The 27,948-nt window shown below is 46.0% G+C and overlaps 1 protein-coding gene across 2 annotated transcripts; it reads right to left on the bottom strand.

Annotated features, from left to right (window-relative positions):
* Nucleotides 1–1,869: 1,869 nt before the first annotated feature.
* Nucleotides 1,870–26,431, bottom strand: LOC138814662 (meiosis-specific with OB domain-containing protein-like). Of its 2 annotated transcripts, XM_070003785.1 has the most exons (15): nt 26,364–26,431; nt 25,965–26,024; nt 24,655–24,730; nt 20,995–21,052; nt 19,375–19,506; nt 16,249–16,321; nt 14,707–14,902; nt 12,259–12,359; nt 11,293–11,345; nt 10,955–11,050; nt 9,778–9,879; nt 6,569–6,722; nt 3,757–3,940; nt 3,471–3,557; nt 1,870–2,107 (listed from the first exon to the last, which is right to left on the bottom strand). In XM_070003785.1, the coding sequence occupies exons 3-15, from the start codon at nt 24,721–24,723 to the stop codon at nt 1,997–1,999; spliced, it is 1,416 nt and encodes a 471-aa protein (XP_069859886.1). In that variant the 5' UTR covers nt 24,724–24,730; nt 25,965–26,024; nt 26,364–26,431; the 3' UTR covers nt 1,870–1,996. The 2 variants fall into 2 exon arrangements, with proteins under 2 accessions (XP_069859886.1, XP_069859887.1); XM_070003786.1 differs by lacking the exon at nt 26,364–26,431 and having other exon boundaries at nt 25,965–26,118.
* Between the last annotated feature and the right edge of the window lie 1,517 nt (nt 26,432–27,948).

The following is a 27,948-nucleotide window of genomic DNA, read 5'->3' as shown; positions in this document are numbered from 1 at the left end:
GGTGGACACTGGGAAGATGGAGGTTCAACACTAGCCTGGGGAAAAGATCACCGAGACTCTACTGTAACGAAGCAGCCAAGCGCACACGAGGGTCCCAGCTACTCCTGAGGCTTAGGCAGGAGAACCACCATCTGAAGCGGGTCCTAGGCAAAGACAGGGCCTACCTGAAAACTAAAGCAAAGCAGGGCTGAGTAGACTCAAGTGACAGAGCACGCGCTTGGCAAGACTGAGCTCTGAGTTCAAAAGCCAGCACCACCACAACCAACCAACCAACCAACCAAGACCAAAAATTAATTAATTAATTAAGGAGATGGAGTGGGCATGCTAGCACATGACTGTGGTCCCTGTAATTGTGGTCTTGGCAGGCTGAGGCAGGGGAGGGGAGGAGAGTCCTAGCTGAAGCCTGGGCCGTGAGGACTGGACCGTGTCCCCAGCCCCAGCCTCACACCCTCTCCCAGGCACTGTGAGGTGGCCAACATTGCTCGGCCACATGCTTCCATGGACACCTGGGCCTCTGCTCAGGCCTCTCCTCAGGCCAGGGGACTGGGACCATCAGCCAAATAACTCCTTCCTCCTTAGGTTGACTTTTTTTTTGGGGGGGGGATTTGGTTATGGGGCCTGAACTCTGGGTCTGGGCGCTGTCCCTCAGCTCTTCAGCTCAAGGCTAGCGCTCTACCACTTGAGCCACAGCGCCACTTCTGGCTTTTTTTTTCTGCTTATGTGGTGCTGAGGAATCGAACCCAGGTCCTCATGCATGCAAGGCAAGTGCTCTACCACTGAGCCACCTCCCCCGCCCCTTTATGTTGATTTTTTTTTTTTTTTTTTTTGTATTTTGTTACAAAACACCACCCAACTCAGGCACCTTGGCTGCTCTTGTGTAACCAACGGTGCTGGCAAAAGGCGCTCAGCCCCTCCCTCCCCTCGCTCTCTTTGCCCCTCCATTCTGCTCCCTTCCTGACTCATCTTGCTTCACTCCCATGTCTTCTCCCCAAAGAACAATGCGGAAAGTCAGTCCTTGACCACCATTTCACACAATGAGGTCTTCATGTCTTCTCCCCAAAGAACAATGCGGAAAGTCAGTCCTTGACCACCATTTCACACAATGAGGTCAAGTCCTTCGTGGCCTCCTCAATTAGCTCACTTTGGATGCACCCAGGGTCACATGACCCCTCCTCCCACATGCAGACAAGAAAAGCTAGAGAAAACATGATGGCCAACCTAGGCCATACTCACGTCTGCTTTCTTCATTTAGTGCCCACTGGATCATATGTCACTGTCTGACCGGCCAAACCAACCCCAAGCTTCTCTGTCTTGTGCTGATCTCACCATGGATCTCCAGAGGGACTGTGCCAGAAGTAGCTCCCACTGGAGCGGAGCTGTGCAGTGAGCTGGAGTCACTATGGAGGAGACCAAGATGGATGAAAGGTGGTTGCTGGCTCAGAGCAGGCTTGGAGCCCTGCGGCTCAGGGATCGCTCACGCAGCCTCTGCAGCTCATAAACACCAGCTTGAATGGTGCGTCTTCCCATGCCCTGGCAGCTTGAGTGGCACTGCAGAAGGCTTAAGAAAGAGGTCATTCAATCCAGATGCTTGGCTTACACTGTAACTCTAGCTGCTCAGGAGGCTGAGATCTGAGAAACATGATTGGAAGCAACCTGGGCAAGAAAGTCCCAGTGAGACTCCAAGGAACCACTCAAAAACTGGAATGGTGCTGTGGCTCAAAGTGGTAGAGCATTAGCCTTGAGCACAAAGAGCTAAAGGACAGTATCCAGGCCCTGAGTTCAAGCTCCACCACCAGAAAGAAGAAAGGAAGGAGAAAGGAAGAAAGAAAGCACTCATTCACTCTTGTGAGGAAGATTAATCTTATTTATTCTTGAGTGCAAACATCTCCCACCTGTAAGGAGACAGAACAACAGGCCCCGAGAAGGAAGGAGCTCGCAGCTGGAACAGCTCATCTCGCTCCTCGTCTGCAGGCCAGCCTTGTGTGGTCAAATGGGGTCAAGGCTGTGCTTCCTGAGGCATGCCCCTGCTCGCCTCCACAGGGTCCGAGCGCTTACAGGACAGAACGCTGACTCTCAGCCCACCCCTGGCTCTGCTCGATAGAACAAACTGAGGGAGAGAAAGGAAGACAGAGGCCGGCTTTAGCTGGGCGCTGGTGGCTCACACCTGTAATCCTAGCTACTCAGGAGGCTGAGATCTGAGGATTGCAGTTCAAAGGCAGCTTGAGCAGGAAAATCTGTGAGACTCTTATCTCCAATCAACCACTAGAAAACCAAAAGTGGTGCACTGCTCAAAGTAGTAGAGCGCTATCATTGAGCAAAAAAGCTCCAGGACAGTGCCCAGGCCACAATTCAAGCCTCCACGCTGACAAAAAAGAAAAAAGTAAACATAAATGTCATCGATGCACGGGAGAGAAGGAGCTTGATGACATGTGCTTCCAGGTGCCGTCTGGGGCAGACATCGCCCTGAAGGCTTGAGCCTGGTTGTGGTCTTGAACCACAACCTCCCCAGTTGGTGCCTCCCAGATAGCTAGGATTCCAGGCACATCTGATTTCTGTCTTTGAGAGCGGCTCTTGCTATATTGCTAGGGTGCAGTCAAACTGCAGGACTCAAGCAATCCTCAGTCCCTGAAGTAGCGCAAGTCACGCTGGCTGAGTGGTAGAACTGAGATGCAGACCCATTCCATCTCGCTCCAAAAGCAAGGCGCTTGGCTACATTCCCCCACACACACACCCCCCCCGAGGAAGGCACAGCGCCCGGTGGGCAGGCAGGTCTGGGAACAGCCCAGTTTCCTCTCTTGCTTTGTCTTGCAGTTAGCATTTAAGGTCTTCTCCATTGGTCTATGTGCTGTCACTTGTGACTCCCTTTATACTACATGGGCAGAAAACCCTGACTATTTCCATCGTTTTTAACATAGCCAGGTCCTTCTGCACATTGCTCATTATTTTCAAAATTGATTCCTGCTGGATGAGGTGTGGCACACCTGTAATCTCAGTACTCAGGAGGCAGAGACAAGGGTTTACAAGCTCCAGACCAGCCTCTGCTACACAGCAAGACCTTGTGTCAAACACCAAAATTAATTCCTGGGCTGGAGGGTGGAACCCTTGTTTAGTATGCGTAAGGCCCTGGTTTGAATCTCAGCACTGCCAAAAACTTCCTTATTTAAATTTATTTCTTCTTTGTGCCAGTCCTGGCACTTGAACTCAGGGCCGGGGTGCTGTCCTTGAGATTCTTTTGCTCAAGGCTAGCCACAGAACCACTTCTGGCTTTTTTGGGAGAGGCAGGGAGCAGTTTATTGGAATAAGGGCCTCACAGACTTTCCTGCCCTGGGTTGGCTTCAAACCTCCATCCTCAGATCTCAGCCTCCTGCATAGCTAGGATTACAGGTGCAAGCCACTGGCACCCAGCAAAAATTTCCTTAATTATATATTTATAAAATTATTTGAATCTGTAAAATAGCGAGAGTACTAACTTTTACATAAATTTTGCTTCTTTCCAAAAGAAATTGCCACTTCAGTGCTGTTTTCTGTTCATCAGTCATTGCAAGAAATTGATGTGCCTAGTTTTTAAAAAAATCAAATATTTTTGAAACAGACATGGATAACTAATTTTGACTAAATTGTAAAACAAACTTGCTCACTAAACACAGAATTTTACTCAGAATAATTGTAGCTCAATTCTCTCGATGGCAGACATAGCAATTTTAAGACAAAATATTCAGTTTGAAAATATTTCTAGCCCTTTTATTTTCCATTTACCGTGCAGCCCAAAGTATCCTCAGCAACACTTCCGGAGAGACTACAGGAAGGGAGGGTTCCCGTGTGGTCAGTGATATCAACCAGCATGTCAAAGCTGAGAGAAACAGGCCTTAACTGAAAAGAACCTTTGTTGCAAGTTAAGCAAGTGTTGGATGTTTCATTTACAATATAACCGCAGTTGGAACTGAAAAGAAACAAAGAAAAATGGGATGATCCCAAGTGACAACTGTGATCTCTAGTAAATATCAAAGTGAGGCATGGTAGTACATGGCTGTAATCCAGCACCTGGGAGCCTGGGGTAGAAGAGTCTGAGGCCGTGCTACAGAACAAGGCCCTTTCTCAGAAAAAAAAAAAAAAAAAATCTAAGCATGTAGAATGCCCGCTCCCTGAGTGTTCAGTGTGAAGCGGAGCACACGGCAAGCAGCCCACGGGCGCTGTGCACAGCGGCCTCACCCCAGCATCTGTGACCCTCTGGAGCCGGGGATGCCGTCCTTTCTCAGAGCGCCCTGCTTCCCTGGGCATGGTCGCTGCCTAGTCCCTACGGTCCAGTGGCCTTCCTTTCTCTGTAGGCCCCCTTTCCTACACCCCTGCCACGGCCCCTTCTTTTCTGGAACAGCTGCAGAGCTTAGGCTGCAGTGATGTTTGTGGCCACATCTACTCTCCAGGTGGGCAGGCCCATCTCCCGACTGGGAGCTGGGAGGGCGGGAACTGTGCTGACCTGGGCCGAGTAATCAGTCTCCTGTACCCATACGGAAAACCCCTCAGCTGCAAAGATTCCTATCTTGGGGTTTGACCTTGGGGCCTAGGCACTGTCCTTAAGCGTTTTTTTACTCAAGGCTAGTGCTCCACCACTTGGGCCACACCTCCACATCCAGTTTTTTGGGGTTTTTTTTTGTGCTTCATTGGAGATAAGAATGTCACAGCTTTCTTCACTAGGCTAGCTTTGAACCACGATGTTCAGATCTCAGCCTCCTGAGTAGCTAGGATTACGATTACAGGCGTGAGCCACCGGCACTCAGCTCATACTTTGTAGTTCTGAGGCAGGCTTTAACCCCGCAATTTGGAACGAGGAAGACTCATTCAAATTTCTCAAGCAGAAGAAACATCTGAGACCATAGTTTCTCTCCTGTGTAGCTACAGATCGCAGAGTGCGAGGCCCTAAGTTCAAGCCCCAGTACTGGCACATACACAGAAATTTTTAGCTATATGGGCTGGGAAGGTGGCTCAGTGGTAGAGTGCTTGCCTTGCATGCATGAGGCCCTGGGTTCCATTCCTCAGCACCACATAAGCAGAAAAAAAAAGCCGGAAGTGGCGCTGTGGCTCAAGTGGTAGAGCACTAGCCTTGAGCTGAAGAGCTGAGGGACAGCGCCCAGGCCCAGAGTTCAGGCCCATGACCAGACCCAAAAAACAAAAACAAAAAAAGAGAAATTTTTAGCTATAAAAATCCATAGGGAGCCAGGTGCCAGTGGCTCATGCCTGTAATCCTAGCTACTCAGGAGACTGAGATCTGAGCATCACGGTTCAAAGCCAGCTGGGGCAGAAAAGGCTGTGAGACTCTTACCTCCAATAAACCACTAGAAAATCAGAAGTAGCACTGTGGCTCACGTGGTAGAGCTCATGCCTTGAGCTGAAGAGCGCAGGGACAGGCCCAACCCCAGAGTTCAAGCCCCACAACTGACAAAAACAAACAAATAAACAAAAATCCATAGGGAGATTTTCAAAATAACATTTCCTAATGTTTTGGGGCGGTACTGAGATTTAAATTCTGGGCCTTGTGCTTGCCAACCAGATGCTCTACCATTTGAGCTATAACACTAATCCACACAGTAATATTTGAGATGCTTTTTGCAAACTAGTTCAACTAAGATTATTAAAATCTGCTGTGGTTTACTTTCTGTGAGGCAATATTAACCACGACCTTGGTGAGATTGGAGATCATATGCATAATGCAGTTCAAAGTACATTTTTAGATTACTGTCACTATATTACTGTAAGATATGACAACCAAGAGTTTTCTTTTGTATTTTTCTTTCTTTTTTTTTTTTTTTTGCCAGTCCTGGGTCTTAAACTCAGGGGGCTTAGGCACTATCCCTGAGTTTCTTTTGCTCAAGGTTAGCACTCTACCACTTGAGCCACAGTGCCATTTCTGGCCTTTTCTGTGTATGTGGTACTGAAGAATTGCATTTTAGGGCTTCATACGTGCTAGGCAAGCACGCTAGACTGAGCCACGCTTGCCTAGCATGTGGTGGCATATTCCTGTGATCCCAGCTGCTCAGGAGAAGGCTGTCCAGGCTAGCCTCAAGCTCCTGACCCTCCAGCCTCTAGCTCCTGAGTGGTATCACGGCCTGTGCCTCCATGCCAAACTTCAGGAAAACTTACCAATTTTTTTTTTGGTGGCACTGAACTCAGGACCTCACACTTGCTAGGCTAGCGCTCTTTCACTTACACCATGCTCCTAGCCTATGAAAACTTTTTTTTTATTTTCTTGGTCCAGTCGTGGGGCCTGAACTCTGGGCCTGGGCGCTGTCCCTCAGCTCTTCAGCTCAAGGCTAGCACTCTACCACTTGAGCCACAGTGCCACTTCCGGGTTTTCTTTTTGCTTATGTGGTGCTGAGGAATCGAACCCAGGGCCTCATGCATGCAAGGCAAGCGCTCTACCCACAGAGCCACCTTCCCAGCCCCTATGAAAACTTTTATCCTTTATTTACTTATACATTTCTCTCAAATACTTAATCACCATATGTCAAATAATAGCTGTAACTTACATAAAGCTTAAAATTTATTCATGATTATTTCTTATAAAATTAATTACCATCTATTTCGAACTACTCTTGTAGTTCCATCATCAATGCTGAGGGTAGAAATGAAAGCGTAAAGGATGCCATAGAAAGGGTCTGCTTTCCCTTCATTCTTTGAAGCTTTTTCTTTTAGTTGTTTTACCGTATAGACATCCACTATTGAATTCACTAAATGTAAAAAGAAACATTACAGTTGCATATATATTCTAAGACCTACAGAGGATTGTATCCAAATAGAAAAGGTATAAAGTTCAAAAAAAGAACATTTAGTATCTTAAGTAACAGAAAAAAAAATGCTGTACTAAAACATTATACAACCGGGCGCCAGTGGTTTACCCTTGTAATCCTAGCTATTCAGGAGGCTGAGATCTGAAGATCTCAGTGCAAAACCAGTCCAGGCAGGAAAGTCCTTGAGACTTGTATCTTCAATAAACCACCAGAAAACCAGAAGTGCCTCTGTGGCTCAAGTGGTAGAGCACTCGCCTTGAGCTGAAGAGCGCAGGGACAGCACTAGGCCCAGAGTTCAAGCCCCATAACCGAAAAATAAATAAATAAATATAGATAGATAGATGGATAGATAGATAGATAGATAGATAGATAAATAGATAGATAGATAGATAGATATAAAAGCCACAAAATAAGCTTTTAAAAAGGGGGAAATATAAGAAATTACTCTTCATTAAAGGAGGAATTTCTGTTCATCAAAAGACTCCATTAGCCAGGCACTGGGTGGCTCACAGCTGTAATCCTAGCTACTCAGGAGGCTGAGATCTGCAGATTGCAGTTCAAAGCCAGCCCAGGCAGGAAAGTCCATGAGACTCTTTAATTAACCACCAGAAAACCACAAGTGGCATTGTGGCTTAAGTGGTAGAGTGCTCACCTTAAGCTGAAGAGCTGAGGGACAACGCCCAGGCCCAGAGTTCAAGCCCAGGACCAACAAAAAAAAAAAAAAAAAGACACCATTAAAAGGTAAGAAAGAGCCAGGCACTCATAGCTCACGGTTATAATATAGCTACCCTGAGATCTGAGGACCATGGTTCAAAGCCAGCCCAGGCAGGAAAGTCTGTAAACTTTTATCTCCAATTATCCACCAGAAAACACCAGCCTTGAGCCATAAAGCAATGCAGACAAGCAATGGAGTAAAAACTTGCTAGCAGTCCACTGGGAGATAAAAAGAGTCATTTGGAATATTTGGAATTTTTCTTTTTCTTTCACTTTTTTTTGTTGTTGTTGTTGGTCGTGGGGCTTGAACTCTGAGCCTGAGCACTGTCCCTGAGCTCTTCAGCTCAAGGCTAGCTCTCTACCACTTGAGCCACAGCGCCATTTCCAGTTTTTCTTGAAGTTTATTGTTTTTGTTGGTCATGGGGCTTGAATTCTGGTCCTGAACATTGTCCCTCAGCTCTTCAGCTCAAGGCTAGTGCTCTACCACTTGAGCCACTGCACCACTTTCGATTTTCTGAGTGGTTTATTGGAGATAAGAGTCTCATGGACTTTCCTGCCCAGGCTGGCTTTGAACCACGATCCTCAGATCTCAGCCTCCTGAGTAGCTAGGATGACAGGCATGGCCACTGGTGCCCAGCTGGAGTTTCTTTTTCTTGATAGTAAGGATTGTTCATTAGCTTTCATCAGATTGGCTAGCCATAATATAGTCCCCCAAAGTTTTAAATTAGTTTTCTAAAAGTAGAAATATAGTAGCCACAGAATAGGAATACTGTATCTTTTACAATGTCAAACCAAAAGTTTAGGCTTAAGGCACTTTTTAAAAATCCAAAGAGGGATGTGAAGGGTAAACAAAGGAGGAGGCTGCAATGCTTGATAAGAAATATATGCATTATCCTGCCCATGTAATTGTAACCGCTCTGTATAGTATGTTCACAAAATTAAATAAATAAATAAATAATAAAAATCCAAAGAGCCAGGTGTGGATGTTCAAGCCTGTGGTCACGCTGCCTACTTGGGAGATGCACATCACATCAGGGGCCCTCGGCTCACCACCAGTCCAGGCAGCAAAGTTGCAAAGACTCCATTGCAATGAGGGAGCAAGTGCTGTGACATGTGCCTGCTATCCCACGCTACTGGGAGGGGCAAGGACTGGGTGAAGTGACCCTCGCCTGCTATCCCAGCTGCAAATAGGAGGACCACAGTGCAGGCAACCCCAGGTATGAAACATGATCTATTTTAAAAATAACCAACATAGGGCTGGGAAGGTGGCTCAGTGGTAGAGCGCTTGCCTTGCATGCCGGAGGCCCTGGGTTCGATTCCTCAGCACCACATAAGCAAAAAGTAAAAAGCCGGAAGTGGCGCTGTGACTCAAGTGGTAGAGTGCTAGCCTTGAGCGGAAGAGCTGAGGGACAGCGCCCAGGCCCAGAGTTCAGGCCCCACGACCGGACCCAAAAATAAAAATAAATAAAAATAACCAACATAAAAAGGAGCTGGAAGAATGGCTCGAGTGGCAAAATGCCTGCTTAGCAAGCATGAGGCCCTGATTCAAAACCTAGTAGCACCAAAAAAAAGAAAAGAAAAATTAAAAAAGAGGTCTATGCCAACACATAGAATCTGGCACCCAATGTCATGTTCATGGGGCCGGGAACAATCCTCAGAACCAAGAAAAAGAACCCTCCAGATGTTCCAGAGGGATATAGCTCAATGGCATGATTTTTTTTTAATTGGTCATGGGCTTGAACTCAGGGCCTGGGCTCTGTCCCTCAGCTCTTTTTTGCTCAATCACAGCTTTACTTCCTGTTTTTGAGTGGTCATAAGAGTCTCACCAGGACTTTTCTGCCTCAGCCGGCTTTGAACAGTGATCCTCAGTTCTCAGCTTCTTGAGTAGATGGATTACAGGGGTGAGCCCCAGTGTCTGACAGTAGAGTTCTTTCCTAGCATACATGAGGCCAGGATTTGATCCCAGCATTGCAATTTTTTTTTAATCAGAAGATATTTAAATGCTGGGCACCAGTGGCTCAGGTCTGTAATCCTAGCTACTCTCAGGAGGCTAAGATCTGAGGATCATAGTTCAAAGCCAGCCCTGGCAGGAAAGTCCTTGAGATTCTAATCTCCAATAAATAATTGAAAAAACGGAAGTGGCACTGTGACTCAAGCAGTAGAGCACTCACCTTAAGCTGAAGAGCTTGGGATAGTGCCCAAGCCCAGAGTTCAAGCCCTAGGACTGACAAAAAAAAAAAAAAAAAAAAAAAAAAAGAAAGATATTTAAAGGGTTACTTACAATTTACAGGTTCTTTAAAAACACTGTCAATTTCATCAGCCAGAACATTCGTTTCTTTATTTTCTCTTATATAATTCAGTAGGATGTTAGCTTCTGGAGTATCTTAAATTGCAAGAAAGCAAAGGCTCCAAAATTACTTTAACAGTAAAATGTGAAGTCATACATACTCTTCAACTGCTAATAAGGTGATGAAAACTCTAGAATAACTCTAAAATCAACCACTAACAGGATGAGAACTCTAGAATAACTCTAGAATTAACCAATAACAAGGAAGAGATTTTCTATCATTGAAAGATAAAATAAGCCAGAAATAATCCTAACTACTCAGGAAACTGAGACCTGTAGAAGTTCAAAACCAGGCCTGAGACTCTGTCTCCAAATTAACCAGCAAAATGCCAGATTGGAGGCATGGCTCATGTAGTAGAGCACCAGCCATGAACAAGCAAGCTGAGCAAGAGTATGAGACCCTGAATTTGAGCCCAGGTACAAAAAAGATACTTAAAATAATAAACCATTGTAACCCCCTCTAACAATGGAAAGGGAAACAAAGGTAGCATTGCTATCCTAAGTGTTGGTTAAGAAGAGACCATGTGTATGACTCCACCGAGTTTCAATACAGCAGCTGGCATGGAACTTAAGTAGGCATGGTGCTACATTTCTGTGATTCCAGCACTGTGGAGGCTGAGCTCAGCCTCGGCTACATATAATCACATGTTTGAGACCAGCCTGGAATGCATAGTGAGTCCCTGTCTGCAAAGGAGTAAACCTATAATCATTTTCTTAAAACGTAAACGTGCTTTATAATTCTTAGTCACTGGTAGAGCTGTTTTATAGACATGACCTTACGTTAAAATGACATAGTGCTGTATTTCTCCCTGCTTGAGCTTGTGTTATTCCACATCTGCACTCCTGGGCAGTGCTCAGCTGACCCTGCCTGAACCCAGAGCACCCTGACAGCTCGGGGCAGTAAGTCTCTGACTTCCCCAGGTCTGACTTAGAAAGCCCACTCCTTTAGCAAGCACTGCAGGAGGTCCTGGGTGATACAAACGTCAGTTCATAAGCTAGGATCAAATGATGGACTACATATATGTACATATTTTTCAACATTCTAGCAGTAAAAGTTACTTTGATATGGTGAACTATATTTACTTTTTATATAGTCCACACGCTTTTTTACCTGGATTAGTCGTAATAATGGTTTTTGAGATTACAGTTGCTGTCATGCAGTCTCGAAATTTGTCAAAAGTTATTCTTACATCTGAGGCAAATATTACTGTTTGGGAAAAATCCTTTTAAAATTAATATACTGGTGATTAAAAATGACAAGCATTTGGGGAAGGTGGGGAGGGAAGGGACAGTAGAAAAAAATAAAGGAGGGGGTAACAATGCTCGACAAGAAATGTACTCATTACCTTACTCATGTAACTGTAACCCCTCTGTACAGCATCTTTACAATAAAATAAAATTTTAAAAAAAAACTGACAAGCATTGTAAACAGTCCCTGAACCATGATACCTGTTTCTTGTGGCACCCAGCTCTGTGCAAGCAGAATGGATTCATTATCCCAACTGCATTTGTTTAAGAAGAAATGATACAAAGTGAGTACATTGGGAAAGTCCATCACAACACATTATTCACCAAAAAAGGAAAGAATAAAATGAAACCCTGCCTCAGTGTCTGGTATTTGCAACTTCCCACATGGTCAAAAACAGAAGTTAAAGGGCCAAGCACCTGTGCCCTCACGCCTGTGATCCTAGATACTAAGGAGACTGAGATCTGAGGATCACACGTCCAAGCCAGCCTGGGTAGGAAAGTCCGTGGGACTCATGTCTGCAATTAATCACCCAAAAGCTAGAGGTAGAGCTGTGGCTCAAGTGGTAAAATGCTGGCCTTGAGCAAAAAAAGTTCAGAGACAGTGACCAGGACCTGAGTGCAAGCACTAGGACTAGCATAAAACACCCACCCACCCACCCCCAAAAAAACAAACAAACAAACAGAAGACAGAGTATTTAACATCTACACAGTGCAATTCTTCTTTCAACAGTCTTCTAACAACCTCTACTCTACTAATTGTTTATTTTTGCAGCACTTCATTACTCCAGGCTAACTAGAAGTGAATGACAGTCTTAGAACTTCAAACTTCTGACCATTAAAGCAGGGCCCCCACAGTGGTTAAACTGCTTAGTAGCCTCGATAGGTAGAGGCCACTTTCCATGTGGGATCCAGCCTGAGCAAGGGGTGGTGCTTTAGCTTAGCCCCAACTTGGTGAAAAACCTCCAACATTTTGGCTTGTTTCCTATAGGTTGGACCTAAAAAAACCCACTCTGTTAGGAAGCACATGTTCACTGTGCTAACAAGGACCTGATTTTAAGCTGGAATCTATAACAACTCAGCACTCTACAGTTTTAAGGCAGTTTATCTCCTATGATTACCCAGTGATAACAGCAGATATTACAGCTTGGAAGAGATGTGGGAGATTACCAGATCATTGTAAAAGCAGGCTCTGTTTCATCATAGAGTTTAATTTCACACCTCTGGCCTCTTCTTCGGTCTGAAGTTGTAAAGTGTTTAGGCTCTCCAACCTTAGAAAGTGAAGAAAACCATTATCCCTCCGCTATAGACGCAGAGGCAAGTGCTGCTCATGGAATAATACTCAGACATAACTAGAAATGTCAATGGGAAGAACTGCACGTTTGTGTTTCATGATTTGAAAGTACCTTTTGTGTAAACTAAGTATATTTGGCTGAATACATACACTTTGAAGAGAACCACAGATATATGCCTTAAAGATAAACCTGAGTCTTTTTCACATGCCAGGACAAATGTGTCACCACAGGCCCCTGGTGGCATCGACGTGGAATCCTTGGCAGCAGGACATGGTTATCTACATCTGTGTCCTGAGGCTGGCATGGAGTTCATGTGATTGAATGCACTGGAGCTTTCTAGGCCTAGCCCCAAGCAGCGATGCCTTCACTGTGTCCTCCAGAAGGGAATGGTAGAGGGAAGTACTTCAACACAAAGCATTCTGCCTACAATGCAGGGAGAAAGGACAGAGGAGAGGAGGTAAGCCCAAGGCCTTTGTCTGACTAGAGGGTTCTCAGCAGGTGCATCTGCAGTCTTCACAGCAGAGATCCAGGACAGTGGCTGGCTACCCTGCGCCACATTCACCAGGGCACCTATGGGCAGAACTGAGTCCCATGGGAACAGGCTAAAGAAAGATGCAAAGGTATCAAAAGCCAGGCTCTATAAGAAAAAGTCAGAGGAAAGAAGAGCCAAAGGATGAGAGTGGTCAGCCATACTGTATTGGGTGGGGGAAGAATGTTATGGTAAAAGGAGCTGAGAAGTGGAAACACAGTGGAGGTGAGGAGGGAGAAGAACAGGTTAAATAAAAATTGGAAGAAAAAAATGAAAAGGATTGAAATAAAAGGGAAGATGAAAGGCATGAAAAGCAGTGATGTGACACATGGCAGAGGGCGTCAGGCTGGTGGGGGCGGAGCTGTTGCAGGATTTTACAAGCCTTAGAGACAGGTCTTATGACATTAATAATGTAATGGCATTAAGGACTATGGGGAAACAGCACAAGGGAGAAACAATTAACAACAACAGAGGAGGAGGAGGAGAGGAGAAGAGGAGGAGGAGAGGAGGAGGAGGAGGAGGAGGAGGAGGAGGAGGAAGAGAGGAGGAGAGGAAGAGGAGGAGGAGGAGGAGGAGAGGAGGAGACTTAAAGTGATTTCTCCTATGCTTCAAGATTGCTATATAGCCTGTGATTCCTCTAGTCTAACATATTGTGCTCCACAGGGCCAGGTGGGGCTAGGATAGAAAACAAAACAGATGAGGCATGTGTATCCACTAACTTGCCATCTGCAGAGTGAACACCCCCCAGGCAGGATTCAATCTTAAAATGCAACTAGTGTTTAGTTACAACACTGGCTACAAGAGGGGCATAAGTCAATGTGTCTCCTGATTATCCTTCTTCCACATGTTTGAGAAATTGTGTCCCTTTAAATTTTCTGAGTATTGGGCTGGGAAGGTGGCTCAGTGGTAGAGCGCTTGCCTTGCATGTATGAGGCCCTGGGTTCTATTTCTCAGCACCACATAAGCAAAAAGAACAAAGCCGGAAGTGGTGCTGTGGCTTAAGTGGTAGAGCGCTAGCCTTGAGTTGAAGAGCTGAGGGACAGCGCCCAGGCCCAGAGTTCAGGCCCCACGACCGGACCCAAAAAAAAAAAAAAAAAAAAAAGTCTGCGTACACTTTATTTTGTGAGGCTTTAGTCTTAGTTGGGGGGTGGTAGGGATTCAACTCAGGGTCTTGCACATAGTCAGCAAGAGCTGTAGCACTGAGCTGCAGGACCTGTGAAGATTTCCTTTTGAGGTCCACCTCTAAATCTTTGTACAGTGCCTTTGTCTGTTATGCAGACAGTCCTTACTCAGCTCAGAACTTTCCTCAGTAGTCACTGAGATGGATTCTGATGTTCTTGGGGCCCCTGGAGTGCTGTCCTTACCTGCTGCTCAGGGCCCTTCTCAGCAGTCCTACCCAGTACAATGAGTATTTTTCCTTCCTCCTCCCTCTCTGCACAGCTCTGAGAACACAGGTACCAAATGATTGCTTGACTCATTCAACCACATTGGCTTTTCAAGTCAATAAGCTTATCCTTTCTATTTATATGTTTCTTTAACCCAAGTATGAATGCTGTCAAATACTGCATTATTTATAAATGGTAAAATGCTACATTTAGCAATATGATTTTTATTTTGCTGGTTATTCAACAGGAAAAATGCTATCTTATTCCCTTTAATGAGAAAAGTTACTATTTTCATAATATGACTTACTACTGTGATAGGAAAAATTGCTCCCACTGGTCCTGACCATTGATTCCAAAGTTAAGTTGGGCAACAGAGCAGTCTGTCACATTGCATTTGGATCTGACTTACCCATCGCACAGCTGCCAGCACATTAATAATCCTCCCATCAAGGCTGGGTCCGTTTGCAATGACATCACCCAATGAATAGTAGTCACTAGACTCTTTAACAGGTAAGTGTATCAAAGAAAGTAACTTGGTGTCCACTTCATAACTGGAACAAACTTTCACCACGGAGTGATTCTCACTGAGCAATAGTTTATAGTTGCTAAATTCCAAAAACACATTTAAAAAGTTAATATAAATGATGTTTAATAAAAAACTGCTTCCAGATTCAAAAGTCAATTCCTTTTTTTTTGGGGGGGGTCCGGTCATGGTGCCTGAACTCTGGGCCTGGGCGCTGTCCCTCAGCTCTTCAGCTCAAGGCTAGCACTCTACCACTTGAGCCACAGCGCCACTTCCGGCTTTTTTTTCTTTTTGCTTATGTGGTGCTGAGGAATTGAACCCAGGGCCTCAGGCATGCAAGGCAGTGCTCTACCACTGAGCCACCTTCCCAGCCCACTTGTTTTTTTTTTTTTAGAGAAATATGGCTATAAGCTAGCTGAGACAAGAAAGTCCATGAGGGGTGTGAGCAATAAATCTGAGCAAGAGCATGAGGCCTTGAGTACAAGAAGGTACAAGAAGGGAAGAAGGGAGAGAAGGAGGGCAGGAAAGAAGGAAGAAGGAAGGAAGGAAGGAAGGAAGGAAGGAAGGAAGGAAGGAAGGAAGGAAGGAAGGAAGGGAGGGAGGGAGGGAGGGAGGAAGGGAGGGAGGAAGGGAGGGAAGGAAGGAAGGGAAGGAGAGAAAGAGGGAAAAGGAAGGAAGGAGGGAGGGAGGGAAGGAGGGAAAAAGGGAAAAGGAAGGAAGGAAGGAGGGAAGGAGGGAGGGAAGGAGAGAAGGAGGACAAAAAGGAGGGAAGGAGGGAAGGAAGGAGGGAGGGAAGAAGGGAGGGAAGGAAGGAGGGAAGGAGAGAAGGAAGGAAGGAGGAAAGGAGGAAAAGGAGGGAAGGAAGGGAGGGAGGGAAGGAAGGAGGGAAGGAGGGTGGGCAAGCAAGCCAGGTGTCTGTGGCTCAAGCCTGTAATCCTGGGTACTCAGGAGGCTGAGATTTGAGGATCACAGTTCGAAGCCAGCCTGGGCAGCAAAGTCCCCATAAGACTTATTTCCGATTAACCACCCCAAAACCAGAAGTGGTGCTATGGCTCAAGTGGTAGAGCACTAAGCCTTGAGCACAAAGAGGCTGAGGGACAGCACCTAGGTCCAGTCCCACAACAGACAAAAAAAAAAGAGGGGAAGGAAGGAAGGAAAGGAGGGAGGGAGGGAGGGGAGAGAGAGAGAGAGAGAGAGAGAGAGAGAGAGAGAGAGAGAGAGAGAGAGAGATAAAGAAAGAAAGAAAGAGAAAGAAAGAAAGAAAGAAAGAAAGAGAAAGAAAGAAAGAGAAAGAAAGAAAGAAAGAAAGAAACAAAGAAAGAAAGAAAGAAAGAAAGAAAGAGAGAAAGAAAGAAAGAGAGAAAGAAAGAAAGAGAGAAAGAAAGAAAGAGAGAAAGAAAGAAAGAAAGAAAGGGGCTTTATATTTACCTCGGAGTTCCTGGGCTGAACTTTTCTTCTCTTTCTAATTCCTTTCTTTGGATCAGGGGATTTTCTATTATCACTAAAAGAGAGGTCAAATTGTGGTGGCCTCACAAAACTGTAACAGGATTAAATGAAAACCGAGTGTGGCTAACAATGAGCTGTACTTTGATTCTAACTTCTGAGCTGGCAGGAGAGGTATGCGTCCTCCAGTCTTCATCCCACATCACTATAATGAATGGAAACGTGGAGGTGCAGCCATTAGTTTGAAGAGTTTTGCTTTGTGTTTTAGTCCCAGCAAGTGACTCATACTAGTGTTACTCCATTGATTCAGTTTTACTTGACACTGATTGGGTTACAACATACCATTCAATAAAACACTACTTAGAGAGCAAAGCTAAACTCAGAAAAGCTCACTAAGATGTAACCTCAGCTACTTACAGGCTTTGTGAATTCAAAATGTTAGGGCTTCAATTTCCCCATACCTCAAATTCCACCTTTTTTTTTTTGGTGCTGGTCTCAGGGCTTGAACTCAGGGCCCAGGCTCTGTCCCTGAGCTCTTTTGCTCCAGGTGAGAGCTCTAGCCCCCCCCTTTTTTTTTGAGGGGGGATGGGGGGGTCCGGTCGTGGGGTTGAACTCTGGGCCTGGGCACTGTCCCTCGCTCTTCAGCTCAAGGCTAGTGCTCTACCACTTGAGTCACAGTGCCACTTCTGGCTTTTTTTTTTTTTTTTTGCTTATGTGGTGCTGAGGAATCGAATCCAGGGCCTCATGCATGTAAGGCAAGCTCTCTGCCACTGAGCCACCTTCCCAGCCCACGAGAGAGCTCTAGCCCTTTGAGCCATGTGTTTACTTCTGCTTTTCTGGTGGTTAATTCGAGATAAGAGTGTCATGGACTTTCCTACCCTGGCTGGCTTTGAAATGTTATCCTCAGATCTCAGCTTCTTGAGAAGCTAACATTTTCAGGTATGAGCCACAAGTGCCCAGCTTCTTGTTTCTTGTATAAGCTAGAGCTGTCATCTATCAAGTAACTAAGTTTACACTTTGTAAGGGGTCATTAAACATTACCCCAAACATAATCAGGTATCGTTTCACAGCTGAGAACAATAAGATTAAGAAATGTTCTCAAGGGCTGGGAAGGTGGCTCAGTGGTATAGCACTTGCCTTGCATGCCTGAGGCCCTGGGTTTGATTCCTCAGCACCACATAAGCAAAAAGGAAAAAGCTGGAAGTGGCACTGTGGCTCAAGTGGTAGAGCGCTAGCCTTGAGCTGAAGAGCTGAGGGACAGTGCCCAGGCCCAGAGTTCAGGCCCTACGACCGGACCCCCCCCCCAAAAAAAAAATGTTCTCAAATGCACAAGGTAAATAAATGTGGAAACTTGGATTTGAACCCATATAGATGTTTTCAGAATCCTTGTTCTTCCCATAGTCATAAAGATACTATGGAGAAGGGAATGTGCAAAAGAAATGGTATTCCGCCAGGTGCCAGTGGCTCACACCTGTAATCCTAATTACTCACGAGTCTGAGATCTGAGGTGGGCAGTTTGAAGCCAGATTAGTCAGAAAAGTCCCTGTGAGACTCTTATCTCCAATTAGCCACTCAAAAAACCAGAAGTGGTGCTGTGGCTTAAAGTGGTAGAACACTAGCCTTGAGCACAAAGAGGCTCAGGAACAGCACCCAGGTCCTGATTCTAGGCCCAACAACTAACCAAAAAAAGAAAGAAAGAAAACTATTTCAACTAAAACAAAGTTCCTTAAAATTCAAATATCAATTTTTGGACCTTTTTTTTTTGGGTCCAGTCGTGGGGCCTGAACTCTGGGCCTGGGCACTGTCCCTCAGCTCTTCAGCTCAAGGCTAGCACACTACCACTTGAGCCACAGCACCACTTCTGGCTTTTTTCTTTTGGCTTATGTGGTGCTGAGGAATCGAACCCAGGGCCTCAGGCATGCAAGGCAAGCGCTCTACCACTGAGCCACCTTCCCAGCCCTCAAATATCAATTTTTTTTGCCAGTCCTGGGGCTTGAATTCAGGACCTGAGCATTATCCCTGAGCTTTTTTTGCTCAAGGCTAGCACTTTACCACTTGAGCCACAGCACCACTTCTAGCTTCTCGTTTATGTGGTACCGAGGAATTGAACCCAGGGCTTCATGCATGCTAGGTAAGCACTATACCACTGAGCAACATTCTCAGCCCCAAATATCAATTTTTATCAAAATTTATTCAGTGGCCCTATCATGTGTTTACAAAGGTAAATGACTGTAATAATGATAGGAATTAATGCAAACTGAATTGTGAAATGCTAGTAAAACTATGACTAATCACATTTCTATGTTTCAAGTCATATGCCATATGTCACATTAATGCTCTTCATATTTGGCTTTTGTTCTGATAAGATTCTGGAGACCTGCCGGGCGCTGGTGGCTCACGCCTGTAATCCTAGCTACTCAGGAGGCTGAGATCTGAGGATCGCGGTTCAAAGCCAGCCCGGGCAGGAGAGACTGTGAGACTCCTATCTCCAATAAACCACAAGAAAACCGGAAGTGGCGCTGTAGCTCAAGTGGTAGAGCGCTCGCCTTGAGCTGAAGAGCTGAGGGACAGCGCCCAGGCCCAGAGTTCAAGTCCCACTACCGACCAAAAAAAAAAAAAAAAAAAAAAAAGATTCTGGAGACCTGTGAGCTATGTTTTATTTCATTGTGAGTGCTTCAATATAGCTATCATAAATATACCACAGGAAAAATACTGCAGCTGAAACCGTTTAAGAATCAGTGTTGGGGCTGGGAAGGTGGCTCAGTGGTAGAGTGTTTGCCTTACAAGCATGAGGCCCTAGGTTCAATTCCTCAGCACCACATAAGCAGAAAAAGTTGAAAGTGGTGATGTGGCTCAAGTGGTAGAGCACTAGCTTTGAACTGAAGAGCTGAAGGACAGTGCCCAGGCCCAGAGTTCAGGCCCCACAACCAACAACAACAAAAAAGAGTCAATGCTAGTCTGAAGCAGAGCGATGTAATTAAACATTAATTCTAGAAGTGAGGAGAAAGCAATTGAAGGGCAGGTCAAAATAAAGAAGCTTAGTGTTGGGACTTGTTTTGAAAATAAAGTATCTTGAAATAAAAAAAAAATAAAGAATCAACATTAACTTACCACAGTCACCCACCCTAAAACTGTCAGAAAGTGGCCTGATGTACTCTTCTTTACCCCAGCATGCTGCATTTACAAAACAGGCTGGTGAATCACGAATGGTGAAACTGAAAGTGTATCTTTCGGATCCAATATCTAAGGGAAGACCAATGATTTGTTTAATCACATGATTTTTGATGATCATTATGATTATAAAAAGTTAAATGCATAGCAGAAAGTGCTATTTCTTTCTCTTTTTTTTGGGGGGGGGGGTGTGGTCATGAGGCCTGAACTCTGGGCCTGGGTGCTGTTCCTCAGCTCTTCAGCTCAAGGATAGTGCTCTACCACTTGAGCCACAGTGCCAATTCCAGCTTTTTCTGCTTATGTGGTGCTAAAGAATCAAACCCAGGGTGTCAGGCATACAAGGCAAACACTACCACTGAGCCACCTTCCCAGCCCCAGAAAGTGTTATTTTTTATTATCTCTTTCTCCTTCTCCTTCCCCCTTCTCTCTTTGTCACTAATTCTCTGTCTCAGCCATACTGGACAGGGCCCCCACCTTGCTAGGCAGGGGCTCTGCCTCTGGAGGCAGACTCATAGCCCTTTCTGGCTTTAGTTATTTTTCAGATAGGTTTTTGCATGTTTGTCCAGGGTTCAGTGGTAGAGTAACAGCTTAAGAAAAACACAAAAAAGCCCAAGTGAGAGCATGAGGCCCCAACTTCAAGTCCCACTACTGGACAAAAAAGAAAACAAACTGGGTGCTGGTGGTTCACACCTGTAATCTTAGCTACTCAGGGGGCGGAGATCTGAGGATTGCAGTTTAAAGCCAGCCTAGGCAGGAAAGTCCATGAGACTGTTATCTCCAATAAACTACTCAGAAAAAAGTTGGAAGTAAAACTGTGGCTCAAGTGGTGAATGCTAGCTTTGAACACAAAGAGGCTCAGGGACAACACCTAGACCCTGAGTTCCACCCCAGAACAGGAAAAAAATTATAAAAATTAAAAAAGGGCTGGGAATATGGCTTATTGGTAGAGTGCTTGCCTAGTATGCATGAAGTCCTGGGTTCAACTCCTCAGTACTATATAAACAGAAAAAGCTGGAAGTGACACTGTGGCTCAAGAGGTAGAGCACTAGCCTTGAGCACAAACGAACTCAGGACAGATCTCAGGCCCTGCCTGAGTTCAAGCCCCCAGACTGGGAAAAAATAAACAATTTTAAAAAAGAAAAAGCAAAACCGGGCACTCGTGGCTCACACCTGCAATCCTAGCTATTCAGGAGGCAGAGATCTAAGGATCACAGTTCAAAGCCAGCCCAGGCAGAAAAGTCTGAGACTCTTATCTCCAATAAACCACTAGAAAACTGGAAGTGGCACTGTGGCTCAAGTGGTAGAGTGCTCACCTTGAGCTGAAGAGCACAGGTACAGGCACAAGCCCAGAGTTAAAGCCCCACAACAAACAAAAACAATAAAAATATGATCTATGATCTATCTTCATCCTCATGTATGCGTCTTACCATACACAATAACATGATCTTTGCTCTTAGGAGATTGAGCAGGCATGGGAAATGTAATCAGTTAAATACACTTTGCTACAGACATAAGCCACACTTGATGAAAAATGAGGCAAAGCGTTAAAAAGAACTCAGCTTTTTCTGTCTGGAAAGCCTTTGACATCTGTTTTCCCAATAACTATACCGATTATTTTCTGAAAAACAAAAGAGTATAGAAGACCAATATTAAACACAGATGTAGATGGTAAATTTAATTTCATGGGATTGTTATATTTTACTGGCTCTAACAAACATTTTTTGTCTAGGAACCATTTAAATGTTTTTAATCCAGACAAACACGTAAAAGAATTCCATAAATGCTCAACTCTACAAAGAATAGTACAAAATAAAAAGACAGCTGTTATTATAACTATAGTTGTTTGATACTTGGCATGTTTCTAGTTTATTTTCTTTTTTTAATTTTATTTTACTGTAAAGATGATATACAGACGGGTTACACTGACATGAGTAAGGTAATGAGTACATTTCTTGTCAAGCATTGTTAACTCCCTCCTTTGTTTTTCTCCTACTATCCCTTCCTTCCCCCCCCACCCCCGTCTAGTTTATTTTCAGTCACTAGGTGGCGCACACTAACTGCCCTATGCTGTAGCTGTAGATCCTTACTGAATCTTTTTTTTTTAATATGTTGTGGGACTTGAACTCTGGGCTTGGGCTCTGTCCTTGCGCTCTTCAGTTCAAGGCGAGCACTCTACCGCTTGAGCCACAGTACCACTTCCAGTTTTCTAGTGGTTTATTGGAGATAAGAGTCTCATGGACTTTCCTGCCCTGGCTGGCTTTGAACCGAGATCCTCAGATCTTAGCCTCCTGAGTAGCTAGGATTACAGGTGTGAGCAACCGGCGCCCAGCATTACTGAATTCTTCTAGAGCACATGTATAATGCAATTTCATTTGCTATTGTAGTCAAAGCTTTCCCTTATATGGGTCTGCTAACATGAAATTGTTTAGCTTCTTAATCCAAACATGCTGGGCAGTAACATAAATTACACATATGTACCTATAGAGAGAGGGGGGGAGAGAGGAGACTGTATATATATATATATAGAGAGAGAGAGAGAGAGAGAGAGACTGTATGTATGCACACACACACACACACACACACACACACACACACACACACACACACACAGAGCTGCTAATAAATTTAAATTTTAAATTCTAAAGTCTTGGATCTTCTGGGCTAGAAAGGTGGCTCAGTGGTAGAGTGCTTGCCTTGCATGAATGAGGCCCTGGGTTCGATTCCTCAGCACCACATAAGCAGAAAAAGATAGAAGTGGCTCTGTGGCTCACGTGACAGAGCACTAGCCTTGAGCTGCAGAGCTGAGGGACAGCACCCATGCTGAGAGTTCAGGCCCCACAACCGGCAAAAAAAAAAAGTCTTGGATATTCCATTTCAACTTCCTTAAAAGTTGTCATGTTAGCTGGCGCCTGTAATCCTAGCTACTTAGGAGGCTGAGATCTGAAGATCATGGTTCAGAGCCAGCCCAGGTAGGAAAGTCCATAGTATACTCTTTTTTTTTTTTTTTTTTTTTTTTTTGGCAGTTGTGGGGCTTGAACTCTGGGCCTGGGTGCTGTCCCTCAGCTCTTCAGCTCAAGGCGAGCGCTCTACCACTTGAGCTACAGCGCCACTTCTGGTTTTCTGGTGGTTTATTGGAGATAGGAGTCTCATGGTCTCTCCTGCCCGGGCTGGCTTTGAACCGCGATCCTCAGATCTCAGCCTCCTGAGTAGCTAGGATTACAGGCGTGAGCCACCGGCGCCCGGCCATAGTATACTCTTATCTCCAATAAACCACTAGAAAACCAGAAGTGGCGCTGTGGCTCAAATGGTAGAGTGCTCACCTTGAGAGTTCAGGCCCCATGACCTACCAAAAAAAAAAAAAACAGTTGTAATATCCCCTTTAGTAACTATCAAAACAAAAACTGCAATTTTGAAATGTGTTTTAAGAAATAAAAATAAAGCTGGGTGCTGGTGGCTCACGCCTGTAATCCTAGCTAATCAGGAAGCTGAGATTTGAGAATCACAGTTCAAAGCCAGCCCGGGCAGGAAAAGTCCATAAGACTCTTTTTTTTGGGTCCGGTCATGGGGCCTGAACTCTGGGCCTGGGCGTTGTCCCTCAGCTCTTCAGCTCAAGGCTAGTGCTCTGTCATGTGATCCACAGCACAACTTCCGGCTTTTTTCTTTTATGTTTATGTGGTGCTGAGGAATCGAACCAAGGGCCTCAAGCATGCAAGGCAAGCGCTCTACCACTGAGCCACCTTCCCAGCCCCTCCATGAGACTCTTAGCTCCAACAAACCGCCAGAAAATGGGAATTGGTTCTGTAGCACAAGTGGTAGAGTACTCGCCTTGAGCTGAAGAGCTGAGGGACAGCATTCAGGACCAGAGTTAAAACCCCATGAAAGAAAGAAAGAAAGAAAGAGAGAAAGAAAGAAAGAAAGAGAAAGAGAGAGAGAAAGAGAGAAAGAAAGAAAGAAAGAAAGAAAGAAAGAGAAAGAGAGAGAGAGAGAAAGAAAGAGAGAGAGAAAGAAAAAAGAGAAAGAGATAAAGAGAGAAAGAAAGAAAGAAAGAAAGAAAGAAAGAAAGAAAGAAAGAAAGAAAGAAAGAAAAGGGAGGGAGGGAGAGAGAGAAAGAGAGAGAGAGGGAGGGAGGGAGGGAGGAAGGGAGGGAGAGACAGAGGGAGGGAGGGAGGAAGGAAGGAAGGAAGGAAGGAAGGAAGGAAGGAAGGAAGGAAGGAAGGAAGGAAGGAAGGAAGGAAGGAAAGGAAAGGAAAGGAAAGGAAGAACCATGCACCAGTGGCTCATGCTATAATCCTAGTTACTCAGGAAGCTGAGATCTGAGGATTTCAGTTCAAAGCCAGCCCAGGCAGAAAAGTCTGTAGCATTCTTATCTCCAGTTGGTTAACCTGCAATAACTAGATAACTAGAAACCCAGAGTGGGGTTGTGGCTCAAAGTAACAGAGTGCTAGCCTTGAACAAAAATTGCTCAGATACTGCCCAGGCCCTGAGTTCATGCCCCACAAGCAACAAAAAAATGAAAAAAAAAATAAAAATAGTTATCTTCTTTCAAAGGGAAAAACTAAAATGACTAACTCTAGACCTTGATTTTAACCTTGCAATAATCAGTGACATTAAAAATATAATGAAGTTTATTCTAGCTAAGTTCTTAGCTCCTCTTCCTGCAGTGTGGACATATTGATACTATTTCTTTTTTTTTTTTTTTTTTGTCGGTTGTGGGCCTGAACTCAGGGTGTGGGCACTGTCCCTCAGCTCTTCAGCTCAAGGCTAGTGCTCTACTATCTGAGCCACAGCGGCACTTCCAGCTTTTTCTGCTTATGTGGTGCTGAGGAAGTGAACCCAGGGCCTCATGCATGCAAGACAAGCACTCTACCACTGAGCCACCTTCCCAGCTCCCATTGATACTATTTCTTACACACATTTACTAAAATGATCCCTTTATTAAATATCAAAATAACACAAAAGTCTTTTGATTATTTTGAACCATTGCTAAGCATATCTACAATGATGTCTCCTGCTCTATAGACAGAAGATTAATTTTTATTTCAATAACATAATACAAACAGGTTTAGGGATGCTTAATATCTATAATTATATTAATGAATAATCTACATGCTTATCAATTTTATAAGAATGTATCCAATAAATTTGCTACACTGAATGCTACGAGATTTCACTTTTCATGAGAATAATCAAACCAGTTTTGAAACCAGAATTGAAACTTACCAGATTAGCCATATTTTGCTGCAGATCTGCAAGTGCAGTAAAGGTCCTCAAAGCAAAGGAACTTGCCATATTCAATCTGCATGTTAGAAAATACAATTTAGACATATAAATTAAATATCTGAAATAATCATGAAAAATTCCAAATATTAAAATAATTTAAAAATCTATATGATTTAGTCAGACCTACAATCCAAGTATTTTTATAAAAACAGAAATGAGTGTGGCAGGAAGGTATGACAAAGGTAGGTGTCTGTGTGGCTGACCAGTTAGGAATGAGACAATGTGAGGAGAACTACTGATCCATTGAAAGAAAGCATTGGATACTTGTACTTTGGGGGAAAAAATTATTATAATGATGAAATAAATATTAATTCAGGTAGTCTTTTTTGGTGGTGCTAGTATCGGGTTTGAACTCAGGGCCTCATGCTTACTAGACAAGAGCTTGCCCCCTAGAGTTCCTCACATTTTTACCCTTAAGCATCTCTTGATGATTTGGTCAGTAACTGACTTATGACCTCTTTGAGATTTTTTTTTTTTTAACTTTGTCAATCCTGGGACTTGAACTCTGGGCCTGGGTGCTGTCCCTCAGCTCTTCAGCTCAAGGTGAATGCTCTACCACTTGAACCACAGCGCCACTTCCAGTTTTCTGGTGGTTTATTGGAGATCGGAGTCTCACAGACTTCTTCCCAAGCTGGCTTTGAACCGTGATGCTGAGAGCTCAGCCTGCTGAGTAGCTAGGTTCACAGGCGCGAGCCACTGGCGTCAGGCTTCTTTGAGATTCTTTCACTTTCCACAATCATTTGAAGGATATGGCAGAGTGCAGGGACCTCACTCTCCGTGCTTTCCCAGGCCCGTAGAAGGCTGTGGCAGTGCTCTGCCTCGCCCAGATGCAGCCCCTCTTCCTTGATGCTCCCCACTCTGTGACACCTTCCACCTTTCCTGTTTGGGAGAGGGTCCTCCACACTCCTCAGGGGTCCAGGAGAGGCTTTTCCTGTGGCCCGCCTCAACTATCCCCCACTCTCAGCAGTCTCTGCTGTGGTGGTGGAGGTGGTTATTGTGATCGGTTGGCGGAGCTTGAACTCAGGACCCGCCCCTGAGCTTTTGCCCGGAGTTTTTCCCCTCCAGGCTAGCGCTCTACCACGCCTCCCCTAATGTTGTCCCAGTGGTTAATAGGAGATAATAGTATCAGGGTGGCCGGGAAGGTGGCTCCGGGGTAGAGCGCTCGCCTTGAGCAAAAGCAGCTCAGGGGCAGCGCCCGGGCCGCGAGTTCAAGCCCCAGGACTGGCCGAAGAAAGAAAGAAACGTCTCACAGGTTTTTCCGTCCTGGCTGGCTTCAAACCGCGATCCTCGGCTCTCAGCTTCCCGAGTATCTACCGAGAGAGACAGGCGTCAGCCGCGGACTTGGGGCTGTGGAAGATTCTAGAGCCGGGACCGAAGCCCAGAATTGTCGTTTCCATTCTGGCTCGGTTCACCCTTCCCGCGGGGTTTGGGTGATTCCTGCTGGGGGGGGCGCGGGGGTCACGGGCCGCACGGGCGTCGGCGACCTCGAGGCCCCACCAGAACCCCCGTGCGCGGGGCAGGCCGCGGGGGCCCGCGCACGCGCGGTCCGCACGCCTCGCACCGCCGCCCCGGCGGGTTTCACCTCAGCGCTCCGCGCGGGCCTCCTCCCCGCGGCCCCGGCCCTCGGAACCGCAGCGACCGCGGCTCACCGGGGACGTCCCGCCGGAGAGCTGCTCCGTGCCGCCCGCCCCGGCGCCGCCCGCCCCGCGCCTCGCCGCCGCTCCTCAGCCACTGGGCGGGAAGCCCGGAGTCCGCGCGACCGCCACGCGCGACCGTTAGCACGCGGCCCCGCCCACCGCGCGGCGGCCCCGCCCCACCAAGGCCCCGCCCCCGCCCAGGCCGGTCCCTCACACCGTACTGGCCTCGCCCGCCAGGGCCCCGCCCCTTTTATCTTACTGACCCCGCCCCTCCGATGCCCCGCCCCTTGCCTAGTGCTGGCTCTGCTTGGTTCCCACCGAGGCCCCGCCCCCACCGTACTGACTCCGCCCCCTCGTCTCTCTCCCCGCGCGGACCCCGCCTCCCAGGCATGCGGGGCTCTGGGAAAGGGCCGCGGAGGACCTGCGGCGCCCCGGTGTCTGCAGGGACGCACGGGCGCCCGCGACGCCCGCCTGGCGGGCCAGCACCGCAGGGCCCTCCTTTCCATTGCTCGGTCCGAGTGCTACAAAAGGAAGCCGCGGGGGCTGGGCGGGTGGCTCAGGGGTAGCGCGCTCGCCTCGCATGCACGGGGCCCTGGGTTCGATTCCTCAGCACCACATAAAGCCGGAAGTGGCGCTGAGGCTCAAGTGGTAGAGCGCCTGCCTTGAGCTGAAGAGCTGAGGGACAGCGCCCAGGCCCAGAGTTCAGACCCCACGACCGACACACACACAAAGAATTTGAGGCTAAAGATCAGAGAGACAGATGGCACATGTTCTCTCTGACACGTGGAAGTTAGATCTACGACGCACTGGGATATGACAAATTACACAGGATTCTAGATACGACAGTGACACCAGCAGAGGAATCTTAGGAGAGAATCACAAAGGCCCAGTGCCCAAGCACCTCTTCATGTGTATATAAACAAATATACATACTGAGACGAACTCCAAGATATGGAAACAAAAGACTTTTTGTAATTTTTCTTTCTGATGACTGTGTATTCTTCACTTCATATACAGTGTGTTCACGTGCACATCTGGGGGGTTGGGGAGGGCACAGAATCCAAGGCAAAAGGTGACCAAGTGCAATAGCTGCACTGGACATTGATGAAAGTGGAGATAGGAGGGAGGGACTGGGAGAGGAGGGGGAGCAGAGCCGTCCTCCTTGCCTGATACACGCAAATGTAACCCCTCTGTACATCACCTCTATAATAACAATAAAGTCAACTGGAAAGAAACAAAGAATTTGAGGCTAGCCAACAAAGTTACCAAGACTCATCTCCAAACCAACATAAAAACAAATGGGTGAATGGAGGGGTAACAATGTTCAAGAGGAAGTGTACTCATTACCTCACTCATGTAACTGTAACCCTCTGTATAGTATCTTTACAATAAAAAAAAAAAAAAAAGGAAATACCATGGTTAGGGCTGGGAAGGTGGCTCAGTGGTATAGCACTTGCCTTACATTCCTGAGGCCCTGGGTTCGATTCCTCAGCACCACATAAGCAAAAAGAAAAAAAATGGGTGAGGTGTGGCTCTGTGTGGGACTGAGCCTGGCCTGGCATCGGGTGTGTGTGGGGGGAACCACTGGACTGGGGGG

Source organism: Dipodomys merriami, unplaced genomic scaffold, assembly GCF_024711535.1.
Source record: "Dipodomys merriami isolate MVZ:Mamm:240054 unplaced genomic scaffold, mDipMer1.0.p SCAF_60, whole genome shotgun sequence".
NCBI lineage: Eukaryota > Metazoa > Chordata > Mammalia > Rodentia > Heteromyidae > Dipodomys > Dipodomys merriami.
The sequence above is the reverse complement of the archived record's forward strand: the minus strand, read 5'-3'. Positions and strand labels throughout refer to the sequence as shown.